This window comes from Engraulis encrasicolus, chromosome 14, assembly GCF_034702125.1.
Source record: "Engraulis encrasicolus isolate BLACKSEA-1 chromosome 14, IST_EnEncr_1.0, whole genome shotgun sequence".
NCBI lineage: Eukaryota > Metazoa > Chordata > Actinopteri > Clupeiformes > Engraulidae > Engraulis > Engraulis encrasicolus.
This window is the reverse complement of record NC_085870.1, coordinates 37,899,954-37,920,607: the sequence shown is the minus strand read 5'-3', so window position 1 is coordinate 37,920,607 and position 20,654 is coordinate 37,899,954. Positions and strand designations below refer to the sequence as shown.

Here is a 20,654-nt window from a genome sequence, read left to right as displayed (position 1 = left end):
GTTATATTATCTGTTTGACACTGCTGTCTGTCTCCAGTGGCAGGAGGGGAGCATCTGATTAGCGAGCGCACTGGGGAGTCCATCCGATTATAACGCTGGGGAGAGAGAGCAAGAGAGAGGGCGGCTAGACTAAGCGGCTTGACATCTGTTGAACAGGTACCTGCATGTGAGATATGCTACCAACCCTGCATGATGCTTGTGTGACAGTTTGTGCCTGCTTCCTTTAGTCTTTATTCCTCCCCGTGATAGCATTAATATTTAATTTCTATTGTTTTATGGAGACACAACCAGAATTTGGAATTGCATTTTCACACAGTTCACTTTTTTTTTTAGGTTTATGTATAAGCTGTCAAACTGTTTTGTCAAATTTGTGAAATGTTTGCTCTATTTTATTCCCTTTTAAATATTTTTTTTAAATAATTTTTATTTTCTTAAAAAATCTAATTCTCTGTGTACATATGGACCTGATTTTCGATATAATTTTGTTTCAAAGTCTACACAGCAGACCTGTTGCTTGCAGAACATTATTAAAACATTTCTTTAAGTGTTAGTACCATGCATTCGGAAAATATAATCCACCTACAATTTCTCAATGTACATGTTTACAAATCATTACATAAAACAGTGGGTAAAACAACAAAATCCCATGGTTTAATGTGAGATCGCACAAAGTTTTGGGGAGATATCTTTTTATTGACTGTTTTTTCTTTAATTTAGTCTAACGTCTAACGGAAATGTTTGTGATTTATCAAGTTTCCCTAAAGGCCACAAGATTTAACCTCTGTCAAGATGCTTCTTACAGCTTTTTTTGTGAAAATATGTACTTTCCCGCAACGAAAATTTCAGTTAAGAGCACTGTTCAAAAACTCAGTCTTCCCGAAAATCACCAGATGCCGTTCTCTCGACATACCTCTTTTACAACCATCCAGAGGTCAAGTCTCAGATTTGCTGATATTATAGAGTATCCAAGCTTGGCGTATAGAGCATAATATGCCACATTCCACACAGTAATACTGCAGCTGTAAAAAAAACACATCTCCGTGTGTCAGACATGTTTTGCCCCATGTCTGTTGTGATGTATCAGATCGTCCAACAGGTACCAAGTACTGTGTACTCCATGAGTAGTTTTGTCTGTGAATAAGTGGGTTGAAGTCCAATCCATAGATGCAGCTATGATATGGCAGGTAGTGTGTATTCCATAGAAAGTAATGGCTGCTAGAGTGGTGATCATGTCTCTCCGTGTCGTGTGGTTCGGCTCGTAGGTTGGTCAGAGATGGGCTCGAGGCTGCATGCTTTCTGGCTGCTGCTGCTGCTGAGCTGTGCGAGCTGCCTGCTGGTGTGTGCTCACATCCTGCTGGAGGAGCGGGGAAGGCACCCCAACGGCTCCCCCGCGGACGCCCTGCAAGAGCACGCACACACACACTCACACTCTCCCCCGGTCCTCATCGTCGGTAAGTCGACCGGCCGACCGGACCAGCCCCCCCCCTGGCTGGCCAGTGTCTATGAATTTCGCCCCCACTCTGTTTGATTTCCTGTCTTTATGTGGAGGCTCTTCATTTAAATGTAAAAAACATTTACTTCTACGTGTATTGCAATATGATAGGCTACAACATAAGTCTTTATGTGGCAGCAGCTAACCCTGACACATAGTCCCTCACAGTGCCTAGTGCTTAGACAGGAAGTCTGTATGATTTGGTAGTGGAGAGAGAGAGAGAGAGAGAGAGAGAGAGAGAGAGAGAGAGAGAGAGAGAGAGAGAGAGAGAGAGAGAGAGAGAGAGAGAGATTTAAGTTATTAATGTGCAGACTGTGACCCGTCCAGTCAGTCAGTGCTTATGTTCTTCGTGTTATGCATGCTCGCCGACCCCCAGAGCTACCTGTACACACACACACACACACACACACACACACACACACACACACACACACACACACACACACACACACACACACACACACACACACACACACACACACACACACACACACACACACTCTCTCTCTCTCACTCTCTCTCTCTCTCTCTCTCTCTCTATCTCTCTCTCACTCTCTCTCTATCTTCTAACTTGTGCCTGTATGTTTTCCAGAATTACCTAAAAGTTCGAAGAAAAATAAAACAAAAACAGAGAAGAGGCCTAAAAAGGTAAGTACCTCATGCTTTAAATTTAAATTTACATTATTGTGGATTAGGTATTGATAATAATATTGTGTACATGTTTGTGCAGATTTCTAGAAGACAAATAGCACGATAAGTTATTGTTTAGGAAAATAGGCATATATAAAATATATTTAAAAAACGTATTATTGAAAGTGTACGTGTGCTTTACTTATAGAGGAAAATGAGGAAAGGGACATTTTTGATATAGGAATTGTATAGTCCATATATTAATCATTTTGCACGTTTTTTATGTAGGGCAACGTAGGCTACATCTGTTTTCCTATGGTGTCAACAGTAGTCCGTACTTTATACATCTATATTCAAACATAGCATTCTGCACTATCATACAACATTTTACATATAAACATTAGCAGTCTGTTCAAAATATCTGTCTCCTCTTTATAATATTCTAATAATATAATATAATATAATGTAATATAATATAATATAATATACGCCTAATATAACTTTAAAAAGACATGTTTAAATCATTAAAGCACATATCAACTCTTATTGGATATTATGTGTCATAAAGTATAAACTCTCTTAAAATGGTGAATAGAAAAGTTTTCTATTCACCAAGAAAAGACAGTGGGACTGTAATAGAGGATCGCTTTAGTTTTGTGTATGCAATGCAGTGTTTCACATCAAAGGTTATATAAGATCTGTAATCCTGTTTTGTCGGTAATCATAACTCAAAAGCTAGACATAACAACATAATAAATGGGCTTATGAACTGTGGTGGAGAGACCATATTTTCCTTGCTACCGATGAGTGACAACCAGTTCATTTTAATCAAGACTTGGGTTTAAAGCATTTTAGACAGGTCACATCAAAAATGACTATTGACCACTTTAAAACACAGTTTCAAATCCAAAATGCAAAACTTCAGAAGTTAAAAAAATCAACTCCAAATTCGTTCACTCTCAAATTTTAAAACTCCTTCAACAAAAGTTTGAAATTGTTCTTTGTGTTGTGGATCCCCTTGGCAGTTGCAGTTGAAAATTACCTCCTCTGTAGTTGAAAATTACCCCCGATCGAATACCTAATGCTGAAATTGTGATTTATTTAAACATTATTTTTGCCTTTCTTTTGGTGTCTCTCCCCTCTTCACCCCCAGAACAAATACAGTGTTAAGAAAAAGCGTCCGACTCCCCCAGCTAACTGCGTGCCGCTTTGGGGCAGCTGCAAGACCCCCAACGCAGTCTGCTGTGACTACTGCGCCCACTGCCACTGCCGCATCTTCAAGACCGTCTGCTACTGCCGTATGGGCTACCCTGGTTGCTGAATACAATACCAGCAACACACACACACACACACACACACACACACACACACACACACACACACACACACACACACACACACACACACACACACACACACACACACACACACACACACACACCCTCACCACCCTCTTGTTGCATACTCGTGTGTGTGTGTGTGTGTGTGTGTGTGTGTGTGTGTGTGTGTGTGTGTGTGTGTGTGTGTGTGTGTGTGTGTGTGTGTGTGTGTGTGTGTGTGTGTGTGTGTGTGTGTGCGTGTGCACAAAGGCTTCACAGTGTGTGTGTACACACAAACAGCTCAGCTGTGGATTATGTGGACTCTTGATGGACTCTTATCTGTACAGAATCAAAGGGCTTTTTTATTTAAGAAAGAAGAACCGCACGCGATGGTGGAGATTTCTGTTACCCCTGCACAAAAGGAAAGTCTATTTTTGTTATTTATTATCACTGTGAGTGCAGTATGTGAGGTACACAGAGCAGTCTAATGTAAAAATAGTGTGTCCCATTTGAAAACGGATGTCATAGCCTCTTATGTGATTGACATTATGTATTTGGTGGATTTAGGATGGTTTGACAAAGTGAAAGTAATTTATTTTGCAGCAGTGAACTCACTCTGGCCATATTTTATTTTCGCTTGGGTAAGACAATCCATTATGCTCTGATATTTTTTTTTTCTTAGAGTTGTATATAAATCCTAGGCTTGTTGATATTGGTCCTACAACACACTGCAATTTATCAGCGACCTGATGAGATTAATATGCAACTGTCATTAATAGAAGGGAATTCGCAGGAATCCTAAACATAGTTATTGTGAATATTTTCAGAATAGAATTCTCTGCTAAAATGATATGCCTAACTGACCAACATATCCCTTCAGTTTAGACTGTATGGAACATACTTAATGTCCTTTTATCATCATGTAAGGTCAAAGAATATCCTATTCCATACCATACCACTTGTATTCTATTGAATGCTGTTTTTAAGCTGTCCAAGTTCTTGTGGAAACAAATACGTAGACTACAAACTCCTCATGGTGTATTTATTTTTTTGCTACCATATGGTTTTCTTTGTTGTAGTTGTTTTTTTGCTTGTTTTTGTTTTGTTCTGTTTTGTCTTTCTCGCACGTCCCGGAGGTAGTTGAGTGAGGCAGTGCACACGTGCCTTTTAAAGTGACCATAAAAAGTCAATGAATCATCAGTCTTGACCCTTCCACAAATACTGCTTTCTGTGAGAGTGAAAGTGAGAGTGAGAGTGTACGACTCCCAAAACCCATCCCATCTACAGCCCAACCCATCTACAATTCACAGCAGTTTTGTTGTTGTTTGTTGTTGTTGTTAATGTTCTTTCCTGCTGGTGTCGATTTGGCAAAGTGTGATGATTGGGTCGCTGCCACACTCCGTCTCTCTACACAGCAGAATATCCTTTAAGTGCTCTGCTTCATTGTCTGTCTCTCTGTCTGTTTATTTGTTTGTTTGTTTGTTTGTTTTGGTTAGACAGCTAAAAAGACAACCATCTGTTATTGTATTTATGAACATGTAAGTAAATTGATATTTTTAAAGCACAGGGGCACAAATTCATTATTACACCTCACCTCTCACCTCAATAACATTTCATGACATGGTTTAGTTAGTATAGCTGTCAAGTTGTGTGAGCCAAAGCCTTGTGTCACCATATACCTCAATAATAACATTTACTGACACTTTTATGGCATCTCCGTAAATTTGTGTACCATGGCGTTGTGTCACTTGGAGAGCTGACTGATTGTGTTTTTTTGTGTCCTTACTACAACACCTGCTCTGCCTCGTCAGGACATGACTCTGGAATTGCCAAAAGGTCTGAAGTAGTTATCATCCTCTTCCTCATTGCACTACCTCTGGAACGGGGAGTGAAGTGGAAGCGAGCGTGGAAACACCACTGGTCTGCAACCCTGCACTCCAGGAGGTGAATGGATTACTTTGATGGTTTTCTTCCTGGAAAATTGCTCTTGACTGTGCGCCGGGGAGCTTTTCGGCACAACAGCATTCACTTTTGGATTTCAACAGGAATTTGGTCCTAACTACTATTTATGGACAGAATTTACAACTTGGAATGGAGGAAATATCACGCCGTTTTCACATCTATTTTTGATTTTGTCACAAATGCATCAAAATATGCTTGATGACTTACCGTAAATGTTATTCACAAATGCAATGTGCCGTTACATTCACAAACATTTAAACCTTTATTATAAAACCACTGCATCTGTTTCATTTAATTTAATTATCCATGTGGTTGTTGTGATTGGCTGATGACGTTGGAGGCATAGGCCTACTGTTTGATTGGTTGGCTTTCAGGATAAAAAGATGTTTGCACGGTTGAGTGACGCAAGATACATTTCAACAATTACCAGGGTTTTCAGAAATACTTGTATATGCAGTGGTTTGTCAGATTGTGAATACAGTAAATCTAACACTGACGTGTGAGTCAGAAACTGCAATTTGTATTATAAGTTCATAAATTACACTTGAAAATCTTGTATTGCTGAATCAAAACATATCAAAACATTTGTGAGTGGTGTGATATTTTTTATTTTGTTTATACCCGCAGTAGGACTTTGGATGGTTAAGTGTAAGGGTATACCATAGGTCACTCAAGCTTGTGACAGGCTATAGGCCAGTGGTCACCAAGCATCCATGGGGGGGGGTCGCGAAGCCCTCTTGAGTTTAATATGCAGATAATTAACATTTAAATAAATTAGAAAGCATTTACTTAATATCACAATTAAACAATCCACAGTCCACATTATACATCAATTTAAATACAGTAGATAATAAAATAATGTAGTCAGTGAGTTAACACAAGGGACAGAGCGTTTGTGATATGAACTTCTTTTATGCCATATGTATGGGTCCCTCCAGAAAAGGGTTGGGAGCGACTGGTATATGGGCTATAAGGCTGCTCCGCTGAACCCTTGTTAACAATTCAATTATATAAAAATCTGGCTCCTTCCTTCCAGCGTGCCCTGGACCGGAGAGCTGGTAATGAGCAGAGAGCATGGGTCAGCCACGGTTCAACATGCTGCCTATTATAACTACCCACGTTACACCAGAGAATGCACAGGATCACACTGGCACACATTACACACCAGATGTTACAGCTGGTTTCTATTCAGGGTTCAGAGAGAGAGAGAGAGGGGGGGGAGGGGGCACAACATCCAAAAACATAAATTGAGTAATAGTCTCAGAAGGCCCCTAATGTGGCTCACACTTTTATGTTGTAATTGTGCACAGGCAAGTAGACAATATCAGCCTTGTTGAGGCCCAATTGGTGATGTTGGGTGTTGCCTTGAAGAAAAGCACACCCCACTTCATGAACAGCAAATCCAGTTCCTTGGTATGCAATAGTATCTTAAATTGGTGGATTGACAAAGTTAAGCCAAGAAAGGAATGTGACTAAAAGCAAATGTATTGATGAAGGAAAATGATTGGGGATACATCACCATGGTATTTCATATTTTCACCAATCAATTCAGCAAATTCCCATTATTAATACTCTGGATTGAAAGCATTGCATGGCATCTATACAGCTGTTCGGAAACAGAAAATGTGGCCATGTCATATGACCGAAAACTTGCAGGGTGACGACACAAGCTGTCAGATATTACAGACGGACCAAGCAAGGATTTTTTGTCCATTGTGAATCAACTTGGTCCTGGTCGTTTAAAGTTCACTAGATGTATGTGCAGGTGCATTGTCTGAAGACCCTGTACTGAACTCTCAGGTGCACCCCTGTACCACCCCTCCCCCCTCTGTCTCCCAACCTCAAAGTCTAGCATCTTCAGAGGACTTTATATCAGGGGTTCCCAAGCTTTACTGTGACAAGGCCCCCCATATACCAGAAGATTCCAGCCAAGGCCCCCCCTTACATGGATTGTCGCACACAATTTTTTTTCTGTGCACTGCAACCCCTTTCACAAGCATAGTCTAGGTCTGTGATTAAGTGCCCCACTGGGATAAATAAAATAATAATAGTAGTGATGTTCAGAGATGCAATGGACTTCTTAAAGGACCAGTTCAGTCAATTTCATCATGCAGTTGTAATGCTCACACTACCCTGGACTTTTCAGTACCCGAGGTTTTTTTTTTCTTCTTCTTCAGCCTTTTCCGAGATCTTGGTCATTGTAATGGGGGCAGCGCTTTGTTTACATTTCAAAAAAACATTTTTATTTATTCCCAAAAACATCCGAAAGGTTATACAACATCAGCAGACAACTAGCAAACAACTGTACCCAGTGGTGTAGTCTACGTAGAACGCAGGTATACGGAGTATACCCACTTCTAAATTTTAGGGGCTTCAGTATACCCACTTAAAATTGATTGATCCATTATTTAGAATAGCATAAATATATAGGCCTACAGTATACCCACTTCAGAAAATGATAGGATATACAGTATACCCACTTCAAAAAGGTAGACTACACCGCTGACTGTACCTTTTGGGTAAATATTTTGAGTAGGCCTACCGGTATGTTATTTTTTTAAAACAAAAGTAATCAAACGCTGTCCCCATTAGAATAGCTCATATCTTGGAAAGGGCTTAGCGGGAAAAATGTGGCATCACTGGGTACTGACAAGTCAAGGGTAGCGTGAGCAATACAACAGCATATTGAAATTGACTGAACTGGTCCTTTAACTCGTTCTTAACTCGTGAAATATTGTTAAGCTTATTTTTGGTTTATTTTTTTGTGCACATCTATTTATTCCATTATTTGACATTTGTATTGGTATACTTTTCTTTCCAACTTGCTGCGGCCCCCCTGGCAACCCTTCGCGGCCCCCGGCCCCCATGTTGAAAACCAATGCTTTATATTGTGTCTTCAAATCATTCTAGCTCCTCTCCTCTAGCCTCTGACCTCGTGCCACAGTGTCACCCCTCCTCAGTGTTTCCCCGATGTCAAGCAGCACAGAGTGGCCTTTTGCCAGCTTTGCACCGCATTCATACTCCTGACTGCCAGTGACAGACTGACTTTGTATACATTATGCTTCTGAAAAATATTGAATTAAACCAGTCATCCATGATGTCACAAGGCCAGAGGCCAGAGGGAAGGACGGGAGGAGCCATATTGATTTGCAAACATGTCATCATCTGTGGAAATCTCAAAGGCGGGAGATCAGTCATGTTGTTGCAGGCAGAAGCCCTGGCCTGTGTTCGTCTTCAACACCCCATAGGCCTTGTGCTTCGCAGACGCCCCACCTGCGTTGAGAAAACAATTAAGTTTCCCTGTTGTCAGTCTAGGCACAACAACTTTTGGGGGACTTTCCCCCATTCAACATCCTGATTGCAAATAAGAAAATGACCTCTGAATTGTGCTTTTACGAGACATTGAATAAATCGTCTAACATCAACGACGTCCTGCCTCGCCTTGCGAGGCCACATGCACAAGTCGAGGATGGGAGGTTAAATAATGAGATGGACCTATGGGCTGGTGAAGACTAAACAGGCCAAGGCTTGAGATGGAACCATGTAGCTTAATGTGACCAGCACACTTGTGACCAGTGTTAATTCAAAACTGAGAGTAGGATCAACACAATGTTACATTCGACTGCAAAATGAACACTGCAATAATGTATTGTGTTCATGCTACACACAAGACAAGCTGATGGGGGTTGAAATGTCTGTCTGAGTGACTGCCTTAACCCATTGATGCCTGATGTTGCGTTGCGCAACATTGACCCTGGCGCCTGGAGCGTCATTACACAACATTCAGGCTCATGACATTTGAGAGAACTTTATTAAAAATTATTATTATTAAAAAAAGTTTGTTTGAGATGAATGAACATATTCTAATGAAAAATAAGCGTTTAAATGCCTTCTTAAATCCATGTTTTTATGTGCTTCATGGCTGAGATATTTAGGTTTTTATAGGCTGAGGGCAGCTTTTCTTAAAAAGGGCTCAGACATTCAGCACCCTTTTGTGCAGGTGCCTTAGGCGTCAATGGGTTAAAGCAATTCATGTATTCTGGAAATTGTGTCAGAAATTTGGTATTGTGACATCAGCTCATCATTTGAATTATTGCTTCATATTTTTAAAAGAATGCACTTAACTGCTATATGATTAAATAGGCGTATTATGCAAACAAAGATGCCTTCCTAAGCCAGTGCGGCTTGAGTTGCCACCATAAAAGAAAAAAATAACTTAAGTGCTGTTTTGCTGTCCTCTGCTGGCGATTATTAGAAAATGCAGGTTAGGAACAACCCATGTCTGTACCAGTTTTAACAACTCGGGGGATATAATACAACTCATGAGACATAATAAGTTATCTTCCCATTCAATTTAGCCAAGTCACTTTAGATCTACTGCAGAGAAATCTACAGTGGATTTATGAGAAAATCTACATATGACAATGTTCATCAGATAATAGGACATCAGCTTGACCTGCAGTCAGGCTTCCCATGACATTTGCGAACTTCGTATCAATCAATCAATCAATCAATCAATCAATCAATCAATCAATCAATCATAATGGCATTTATGCACATGCCAAACAATGCTGGTTGCTTGGTTCCATGCAACTATCAACGCATTTCCTAATAATAGCCTACATTTAGCAATTCTGGAAATTAGAACTCCTCATTAAAAATGTGCCCCTTCATCTCCAACATGTTGACACCTTGACAACATGACACCACACAGCTGAAGCCATTTACAGCCTCTATAATTATGAATGATGTGGATGGCTTGCAATGTTTGGCTAGGAACGTCTCACTACAAATACTACATACTTAGCCCTGCACATTCATGAGATTTTACATAATATGATTCATCATCCACCCTTTCACTTGTCATGCATGCTGCTGTTACTTTGAATAGGTTTGAAACAGGCATGGGTTTAGGCATTTATGCATGTACATTGCTTGGGTGCAGTGGAGTAGTTTACTTTTTTGTGATGGGTATATACTGTATTTGAGCATTTTTGAGGTGGGTATAGGCTACTGTCTATATTGGTGCTATTCTAAATGATGGATCGATCAATTGATGGGTATACTGAAATCCCTGAAATTTTGAGGTGGGTGTACTGCGTATACCTGTGTTTAACGTAGACTACATGGGTGGTAGCATACTTCTATCTAAATTGTACTACGTGCCCTGAAGGTTAAAAACAACAATGAAGTTTTCTGAGGGAAGTGAAAAAGTGAAAGCCCAACTGAGAAACTCCCAACTCCCATTGTTATTGTGACACAGCACTCCAGGGCACACAAGTGTTCACTGCACACAACAAAATTGCATTTATGCCTCACCCATGCAAGGGGACAGCCCCCAATGGAGCAGTGCGGTGGGACAGTATCATGCTCAGGGTACCTCAGTCATGTAGGAGGATGGGGGAGAGCACTGGTTAATTACTCCCCCAACCAAGCTGGCGAGTCGGGTGTCGAACCGGCAACCCTTGGGATAGAAGTCTGACGCCCTAACCGCTTACCCATGACTGTGAATGTGAGGTTTTTATTTGGGTTTTTTCATCCATTTTCATATCGACAACAGCAACTGCTTTAGCTTAGTATGAAGCCATCGAAACCATCTCAGGAAAGGTCCAAAAGTTAACATACTTGGCAGAGAATACCAGAATCCCCTTTATAACTTTTAGGACTACATAGACTCTCCTAGGTATAAGTTGCACAGCCCTATGAGCTCCTCAATATGACCGTACCTGAAATGATCCACAAGTGGGGATCAATATAATTAATCTTCACAACTGCTTTAGGAAATGAATATCACAATTTAATACACACATACTTTAAAATCAGCTGAGAGAAGAAAAGATGTACGCATGGAAGGGAGTAAAGGGCAGTATTCGAAGGGTATGGTAGACTCAAGGAGGTCTACATATCATTGGGTAGACTATGTCCAATGGTGTAATGTTAACATGCATACAACAGGTGAAGTTTAGGTCATAATAAGTCTTAATAGCCTTTACATGGTGTGCTGTTCATGGGAGACTTTTACTTACATATACACATTCATTCATCATATAACAAGACCATCATGGGTTTGACCAACTCATGGATATTGGCATTAGCAGTACATTCATTCACAGCATCAGCTAAACCTCATTTGTTTCAGATTGTTCCTCATTAACATTTAGACAATAAATCTTCCCAAAAACAGAAAACCAAATATTCAAGACTCGTGGACAATACATTACACGTTTTATGACTACAGAACACAAAGAAAAATAGGAACTTTGAAATAAAATATTTACACTCTCTCCGTCTCTGTCTTTCACACACACACACACACACACACACACACTCACACATGCATGCACGCACGCACGCACACACACACACACACACAAACAGCAGCAAACTGGCACAAATAAAGGCAGATTTTTAAAATTCTCTGAAGTTGTTCCAACACACGCTTTGGCCATGCACGAAACAGAAAAACAACTTTATACAATGTGTGGACAGGTACACAGACACACATGCCCACACACATGGTAGACACAAAGAAACAATCACACACATAGACACACTCACACACTGATGCAGGCATGTACAACACACACACAGGCAGACATACACACACGTACACCAGGGCTTGACACTGGCACCTGCCAACCGGCCAAATGCTGGTAAAACTTGGCTGTGGTTGGTAACAATTTCAGTGTCACTAGCCAATTTGGCAGGTAACTTATTCTATGGTAAGACATATCAGAATAGCGTATATTCTGCACTTTGCGCCTTGTGTATCAATTGTTTGTATAAGTTCAACAAAAAATGTAGTTACTCAGTTTCTATTTGTTTTATTTCCATGTAGAAAGCTTTGCACTCATGCACTTTAAGCACCTCATCTTCTGAGGTTAGATGTACAGCGTCATGATAAAAAAGATCAAATTCGTGGCTAGTAGAATAGCTGGATGGCTAGTGACTGGGGAAATCCACTAGCCACAGTGGCCGGCAAGCGAAAAAGTTAATTTCAAGCCCTGACGTACACACAAAATACACACATACATACACGCGCACGCACACACAGTAATTTTCATACCATCGCTTTCTGCTTGTAACCCGACTCTGTATGGAGCGGCAAAAAAATGCTGTGACCTTTCCAACAAGCAGGCTGAAACCTTCCTAAACCTTTTTGATGAGTTTCATGCTGAACAAAATGACAAACACTCTCAACAGGGTACCTCTACAAGATGTTATATCTTTTGTATGTCATAATCTAAAACCCAGTGTTGATGCAAAGTCATATATACTTTATACATACCGGTATATAATTGTGTTTTTTAATACATACACATATGGTCAAGATCCTACTGGCTGATTGTATCCATAAACACAGCACTCTCCTATTAGGTTAAGTCCATTGCCGCGTAGACCACACTGAAAACAACACAAAATTAGGCCACCAGATAGAATGAAACATAAAATAAAATGCAAATAAACGTTATGGACAACAGTGTGGTTGAAGAAAAGAGTGTTTTCATTTCAGGTTTTTTTTTTAAGTTATTGCACAGTTGTCTTCTTAATACAGCTTTTTCATGCACTCAATTTCCTTCGGGTCCAAGCAAAGACGGGCACACTTTTCTTAAAATAAAACTTTAGAGATTCTTTAAAAATAAAAGCCAAAACTGAACATAGTGAAAATTACACTGTCCGTTCCATGTCCAACACTCCCAAGCAAAATGCCCCAAACTGTGTGACTTAACTTAAAAAAGGCTCTGTGTCTGTGTGTGTGTATACAGTACATATTAAGAGAATAATTAGATTAAGCATACAGTATAGTCACACCTCTTTAAATGTGTTTGCGTCAATAAATAAAGCAGCTAAATTACAAACCGGCGTGGATGCTACAATCTTTCCGCCCATGAAGGAAAAGAGGATGGTGTCCCGATGTATTGCACTGTACTGTGTTGCATTGGTGGGTAATGTCAGTGATGGGTAGCCAGCGGCACCAAGTAGTTTGTCTCACGGGTCTCACAAGCACAAAACCGTGTCCCCGCCCCCCTGTGCGTTAGTGTTCACCGCTGCACCAGCTGCCCAGTGATGTCACGCAAAGGAACAGGAAGTGTCCATAAACCCCTCCCCCCAAAAAAAACCCAGCCATGCACAGCCACCCTCCCTGCCTGCCTACAACACAACCCAAAGCGCACACTCCACCCCACAAACACACACACACCATACACCCCACAGTCAGCAAAGTGCCAGTGCCGCTGCTCAGCGCTGCATCATGTGCACCCCCTCTGTGCGCCTCACGTCTGGTGGATCTCATGGAACATCAGCTCGCGGGGGATGCGCGTCTCGGGACCGTAGAGCTTGCCACAGCGGTGCTCGAACGCCTTTACCATCTGCTTCACCACCTCGTCAAAGAACATGGTGGACAGCTGAGAGTGCAACAGGGATCGGAACTCAAAGGAGATCTGACAACACACACAGGACAGAGAGAGAGAGAGAGAGAGAGAGAGAGAGAGAGAGAGAGAGAGAGAGACTCATAATCAGGTCTCATATCATCTCATCTGATACTACATTACATTGCATTTAGTAGACATTACATTACAAAAGCATACACCTTCATTCAAAGCAACAAAGGAGATAAACTAACAAAATACAGTATGTGAAGAGAACACCGAATACAATACTACACAGTATCTTTCACTGCTAAATACAAACCGCTAATGGGCACTCTAAACTGGGTACTTTAGCACTACTGGACTATAACAAAGCCTACCACTTCTTTCTTGCGCTTCCCTGCTTTTCAAAATGTGAAGCACTTTGAGTTAAAAAGTGGCATCCTTTTCAAGGTGCCCCCTGAGATGCCTGTCTGAAAATCCCCACCGTCATACAAATGTTTTGCTTTCAGACTTACAGAGAAGTCAACAGTGCAGGTTCGGGGATACCCAGGAATTCCGGGACTGAATCTCCATATTGTCTCCAGGTGGTTGAAGAGTTTGCCATCAGTACATATAGCCTGGCAGAGGAAAAAACAAGTCAACAACACTCTACAACTACACATTTTAAATGTCACAATTACGCTCAATTGCCTTTTTTTTGTTTACCTGTACACAATGTGCAAAATTATTAGGCAAACAAGTATTTTGACCATGTCGTTGTTCTGCCACATCCCTCTGGAAGGCTTAACTTGTTTATAGCGCTTTCAAAGTAAGATCTCTTTTGTGTCCCATTTTCCCAGAGGAAAACAAAGTTGCCTAATAATTATGCACACCTGATTTAAGGTGTCGAGTTCCTTTGATCACATCCTCCCTCATTACAGAAATGTGCATTACCTGGAATGTCCACACGGGTTGGAGTTGGAAAATGTGCATAAAATGGACGATATGGTTAAAATACTGGTTTTCCTAATAATTTTGCACACCAGGTGTATTCAGGCCAACAGAGAACCGTGCTGGTGTCTGTTCCCGCACCTAACATCGAACCAGCCGCGTGTTCACGTCACAAGTCTAAAGGTGCCCGTATGCTTGCTGCAGGATACGCGAGCGTGTGCACGATTCGTTCATGAACGCGTTAACATGCGTATTTAATGTCAATTTCGTGCGCGTTGGACACGGCAGCCAAAGGCGTGCGTCAGGTGCAATATCTTCAAACTCGCTGGGGGCGATCGTAAGAAAGACTGCGCAGTTCCACGAGTGTGCTTGATATGAAAACAACAATGGCAGCAACTTTTAAGAGCGTCTCATTGAGTTTGTCCGAAATTTCAAACATTTGTAGTCATATTTCCTTGTTGCACTTTGAAAAAGGAGCATGCACATGATATAGGAGTAGTAGCAGTATTCTTTCCTTGACCAGGGAGCCCCTCTTTTTGTTTTGTTGTTTTCCTTGCCATCTGTGTTCCCAATTTCCACATCCCAATGCTGCGTGCTCTCTGCCTCCTGGATGACACCACCAGTATTTTACGTCTTGGTCAACTGCTTTTGAAGCAAGCAGGGCAGTCGGTTGCTCGCGGTGACACACTTAATTTACTGCTCGCAGCAAGCATACCGGCACCTTAAGTGTTGGGGAGCTGGAAAGGTTTGCGATGCGAACTGAAAAATGCTTGCTTGTTCTCTACAAACCGTGACAACAACAAGGATGTCAGCAGGTAACAAATGGTCACATGTGGAAAAGTTCAAAGCCTGGTATGAAAAAGGATGGTTCGCAGGTAAGCACCTTAGTTCAGAACGTAACTGGTGCAGGCCCGGGCATTGGCACCGACACCGTTCTGGTCCGCCTACAGTGTAGATTAATAAGCTGTATATATGGTCTAAAAGTGCTCTAGACACCACTATGTCGGCCGTGAGCTTTTTTTTTCCATTTTGGAGTGTTTGCAGGCAACACAAGTTGGTTCGCCTTGTTATCAGTCACACTGACCCACGGTCTGTATACTGACTCGCACCGCTTATGTTGCTTACCTTGACCAGGTGAGGGCGCACGTTGGTGATCATGGAGGTGTACCTCTCGACCACGGGGGGGAAGCCCACCTCCAGCTGGGCCTTGGCATGGCTGGCCCTCTTCATGATGGTCACGGACTTCTTGCACCAGGGCACAAAGTGCTTGTAGTCGTCCACGTTGGACACCACCTCGTACATCTCCTGCATCGAGTACCTGGGCAAAGACGGGAAGGGGAAAGGCAATCGGGAATTATGTTGGATCACTCAAAAGCTTTCCATAGGCCCTGCCCCCAAATATGTGTCTTTGTGTGCCCCCAAATTAAGAAATTCTGAGCAACCAAAATATGTGTCTGCCTCACATGGATCAATATCTGATCACATATGGCTATGAACATGGTTGTGTATACTATACACAAAACCTTTCAGAAAGAACTGAATAATAACTTGTCTCTCTCTTCCCTAGATGTCCTGACGACATGTTCTGTAAACATAAATGCTTGTGGGGACACTACATTCATACAAACATTCACAAAACACATTCCTGCTCCGTTGCTGCCCTAACATTGTTATTTCTTGCCTAATCTGCAGTCCTCCAAACATCTGTGTCTTGTTAATGTCCTCTTTTGTAAGTTTTTCACTTTGGATAAAAGAACCTGCTGTAAAACACACATAATCATCCCAACAGAGAAAGCCATAGGTGGTTGTATCAACACTTACCCCATAATTCTGCGTTCAGAGTACTGTTTCCTCTTGTTGGTCAGATTGATGAAGGTGCGGTTTTGCTGTGTTGTTGGAGCTGCAGCAGCCACACTCCTGTCGGCATAATAGTGCAGTCGGGGCTGTCTGCTCATCAGGATGCCACATGATGCCAGGTACCTGAAGGGACAGGCGACAGCCAAAGGCTTACTTACAGTAACAACACACGACCCGACAGTAGGCACCGAGTTACTACGCAGACGACCCGAGTCCGATTACGGCCCGGGTCATTTGCTGAACCTTGAATGTGTCTCTCTCCTTGCTCATTTTATTTTCTGTCCCTCTGTAACTGTCCTTTCACAATAAGGGCGCACACACGCACACTCACACACACACCAAAGAAAACCCAAAGAAACACAACACAACATAGGGCTGTACAGAGCACTGAAAATGCCATGCATGCCACACACAAACTCAGCCTTCCCCAGCAGATGAAGGGTATCCCAAAAAATGTAAAAGAGGATAGAGAAAATGAGGCACAATATTTAAAAAACACCAAAATCCTCCACTTCCACACAGACTCACTCACAAGTTCCACCTCAAGAAGTCTTTGAACCAATTACAAAACCACTCTGGTCAACATCAGTCTCAACAACCTGTCTTGACAGCACCAGAGAATATTTCATATATTACCATCTGCAACTAATCAAGATGACATTAACGTCAGTTTCGTAGATGGGGGGCAAGCTACTTGTACAGTTCAAATCTATCAGTTTCGTGGAGCGGTTCCAACTGGGAGACACAGGGCAAAGGGTGCCGATGTGACTAGCAGTTGCATTAAAACAGACTATATGGTTTCTTTCTTGCAGTGAAATGCTCACCTGATAGGCTGATTTCGAACGACTCTTGAGCATGTAGATTTGGAGTGGGTCGAGCCAAGTGTCACAATTTCAATGAAATCACTGAATGTTCGTACACCCATCGGTAGCCGACGAGCGGCGAAAGAAACAGCCATCTAGAAAACCTGGTCCAGCAGTAGTGTCTTTCAAATAGCCTTACCTAGCGTTGCCTTTCAATTTCACCACTTCGTTGATACCTTATCAAGTTGTGTTTTGATATAACGAGCTTGGGCAAAGAGTAGTGGTTAGCAAGCTACCGTTGGCTAAAAAAACTGAGGTTCCTCAGGTTAAATAAACCAGCCACATACTTTACCGGGAGGTCAATTCGACGAACATACTACTCCGGCTTGCAAAATACCTCCCTCGTACATTTTCTGTTAACTGTGCAACCAGCTAGCTGTTATGTAGGTGATGTTAGCTTATTTCAAGAACAGCAATGGACTAGGTTATCCAACAGCATTTCGTTCAGCTACGGTGTTATCACCAAAACTACAGGACCACCTGCTATTGATGAGGAGTTCGCAGGCAAATTATATTATGTAACAGGTGAGCTTCAGCTCAGCGCTAGTTTTAATATGTTTAACGCTTCGGTCGTTGTTGCGGCGCTGTCATTGCAGGGGAGAGTAGCTTAGCAGGTAGCAGCCAGGGGTCGGTGGCTCTGATGGAACGTCATAGGTCAAAATGAACATGACTAACTCTCGCGAGATTTCCCATTAAAATGTGGGCCTTCACTAAAATCATTATGAAGAAAATGTCTTTTTTTTTTCTCTTTTTTTTGGGGGGGGGGGGGTAATCATCAAGTTCAAAATTTCAACACACCCATTTGGGACATGATTAACACTATCAATACAAGAACTTTGACACCAAAAGTAACTCTGTATCTTGAAAATAACCACCCACCCCTTGAAAATGAAAAAAATAACCCAAAAAGTGGCTTTTTCTGCACACTCCGCCTGGTATGCATAAGTAATTCTTAATGTTTGCCTATACAGTGTTGAATATATGCCTTCAAACCCATTTGGTATTTAATAAACACTAATAATAGAAGAGCTGTTACACCTCAAAGTGACTCTGTATCTTGAAAATAATCCCCCAATCCCTCTTTAAAATAAAAAGAGCACAAAACAGCGTTTTCCAGCTATTCTGCCCGTTGTATGCATTCACTATTCTTACAATCTGCCAATATATAGGCCTATATTAACTTTATTACAGGCTCTAGGCCCAGTAAGAGAGCATACAACATTGGTGAATTCAGGTAAATTGGGCCACTTTGGGCCATTCACTTGCAAAAAATGGACCCAATTTACCTGAATTCACCATACATAAAATTAGATAAAGAAGAGAGAAAGGGAAAAACAAGCAATGATGCAAACTCAACCCCATACTCAGAGCACACATTCAGCAGTTGCTGAAACCCAACAGTGCTGGGGGACATGATAGCCAGATCATCTGCATACATCAAAAGGTTAAAACAATGTTCCCTATCTGACATCCTGTGGCTTCAAGGCCCTCGACACATACATTCCACACCCCTATTCTAGTATTTGGGATTGTAACCTTGTCAAAGACCTCATCAGATTCCCCAGCACTTTTCCAACGTCCAAACATAGTGTTGCCGACTTCAGTCACAGCTGAGCTCGTCTCATTGATAGAATATGACTGTCTGCTTAGGGATTTCAACGGTTTGCTTGCAGTCAACCAGCAGCCACAATGTATTATGTAAATGTACTTTATCACATCAGGGATTTTTGAGAGATGGGACAAAACATGTCCGGGAGATAAAACTCATGTTTGTGCTTAAAATGTAATTTAAAAATGCAACAAAATTAGCTGGGATGATAGAAGAAAAAGTTTTGTACACTAAAATATGATTTCATATTTATATATATTTTTTTATTATTATTTTACACATTGCAGTGTGTCATCAGTACCTTCAAAACCCCATGTCCGAAAGCAAGATTTAGAATTTGACAATACCATAATAATTGGTTAAAATGAAATACAACAAACATCATAGCTAGTGTCATCAAGTATTTTGGATAATTAATCAAACTACATGTATGTACAGTGTTTTATAAACCTTTTTATCTACTTTTTAAACTATTGAACATGTGTCCGGACTTTTAGTCAACACAGTAAGATTTTTTTAAAATTCAAAAAAATCTACCATTATTGTGGTCAGCTCACACTCTAAGCAGCCTGGTACTACTTCCTGTTTGGTATACATGCCATGGAGACACTGTTCTGTTAAGGTCATATCTGATTTTATCAATGCATGTTTAGGAAGACCACCTATGTCACAACCATAATGTGTCAACACCATAGTGCATACAAATAAGGGTTATTTCAGTATTTTGTATAATAAAAGCTTAGAATAACTTTATTGGCAAGTCCTTAAGCGACTGCTGATGTACCAGATTATTTCTGTTAGAAAATCATGTGATATTATGAAAAGTAGGCTTATTTGTCAACTCCGTAGGAGTCAACTCCATAAGATTTTCTTATGGAGTTGACATGCAAAATCTTATGGAGTTGACAAATTCACCAAAAAACGCTCAATATGCTAATATGATATTCTTTTCAAACGTAGAAACAAGAGAAAAAGTTGTTTTAGGATATTATATGTATATTAATATGCATAATGCATAGAACTACATAATTTTTTCGATATATGGACAAAAAAGTTAAAACTTAAGTTTAATTCAAAACAAATACATTTTTAAAAAAGAGAAGCTTAAGAATATAACAAAACTACAAAATAAACTGTGAAAAAACATTTTGCACTAAATAGGCTCCAAAAATCAGACCAGTTTGTCAACTCCGTCAGTTTTTCTGTCAACTCTGTAAGATTTTCCTCAGCACTTTCAAGTGTTTTTGCAACATTTTGGGGAAAAAGCTAATTCTTTAATCATTGTTTTTTGTTTAGGCAATAAAGGGTCATTAGATCTATACCACCATGTATTTTAACCACTTTAGGTGTTTTCCTCATGGTTGCAAAATAAAAGATAAAGTCTGAAAATGCCAATTTTTCGAACTCTGTGTGTTAATAACAGTCTTAAATTAAAATTTAAATATATATATTACATATTATTGTTCATCAAGGTAACTAAGTATCATTACAATACAAATCAGAGCTAAATATTCTTGTTGGACTATTATAATAATTTAATCATGTACTTTTCTTGTGTCTGACGGAGTTGACGAAAATCTAGGTGTGAAGGTAAACATGTTAATTTGTTAAAAATGCCTT

The 20,654-nt window shown here is 40.8% G+C and overlaps 2 protein-coding genes across 2 annotated transcripts; one reads left to right on the top strand and one right to left on the bottom strand.

The window, feature by feature from the left end:
* Positions 1–61: 61 nt before the first annotated feature.
* asip1 (agouti signaling protein 1) lies at positions 62–3,443 on the top strand. Its single transcript, XM_063215682.1, has 4 exons — positions 62–156; positions 1,263–1,451; positions 2,085–2,140; positions 3,276–3,443. The coding sequence occupies exons 2-4, from the start codon at positions 1,274–1,276 to the stop codon at positions 3,441–3,443; spliced, it is 402 nt and encodes a 133-aa protein (XP_063071752.1). The 5' UTR covers positions 62–156; positions 1,263–1,273.
* Positions 3,444–10,800: 7,357 nt separating this feature from the next.
* coq10a (coenzyme Q10A) lies at positions 10,801–18,041 on the bottom strand. The gene is made up of 5 exons (XM_063215679.1): positions 17,387–18,041; positions 16,527–16,685; positions 15,831–16,023; positions 14,291–14,392; positions 10,801–13,844 (listed from the first exon to the last, which is right to left on the bottom strand). The coding sequence occupies exons 1-5, from the start codon at positions 17,518–17,520 to the stop codon at positions 13,677–13,679; spliced, it is 756 nt and encodes a 251-aa protein (XP_063071749.1). The 5' UTR covers positions 17,521–18,041; the 3' UTR covers positions 10,801–13,676.
* Between the last annotated feature and the right edge of the window lie 2,613 nt (positions 18,042–20,654).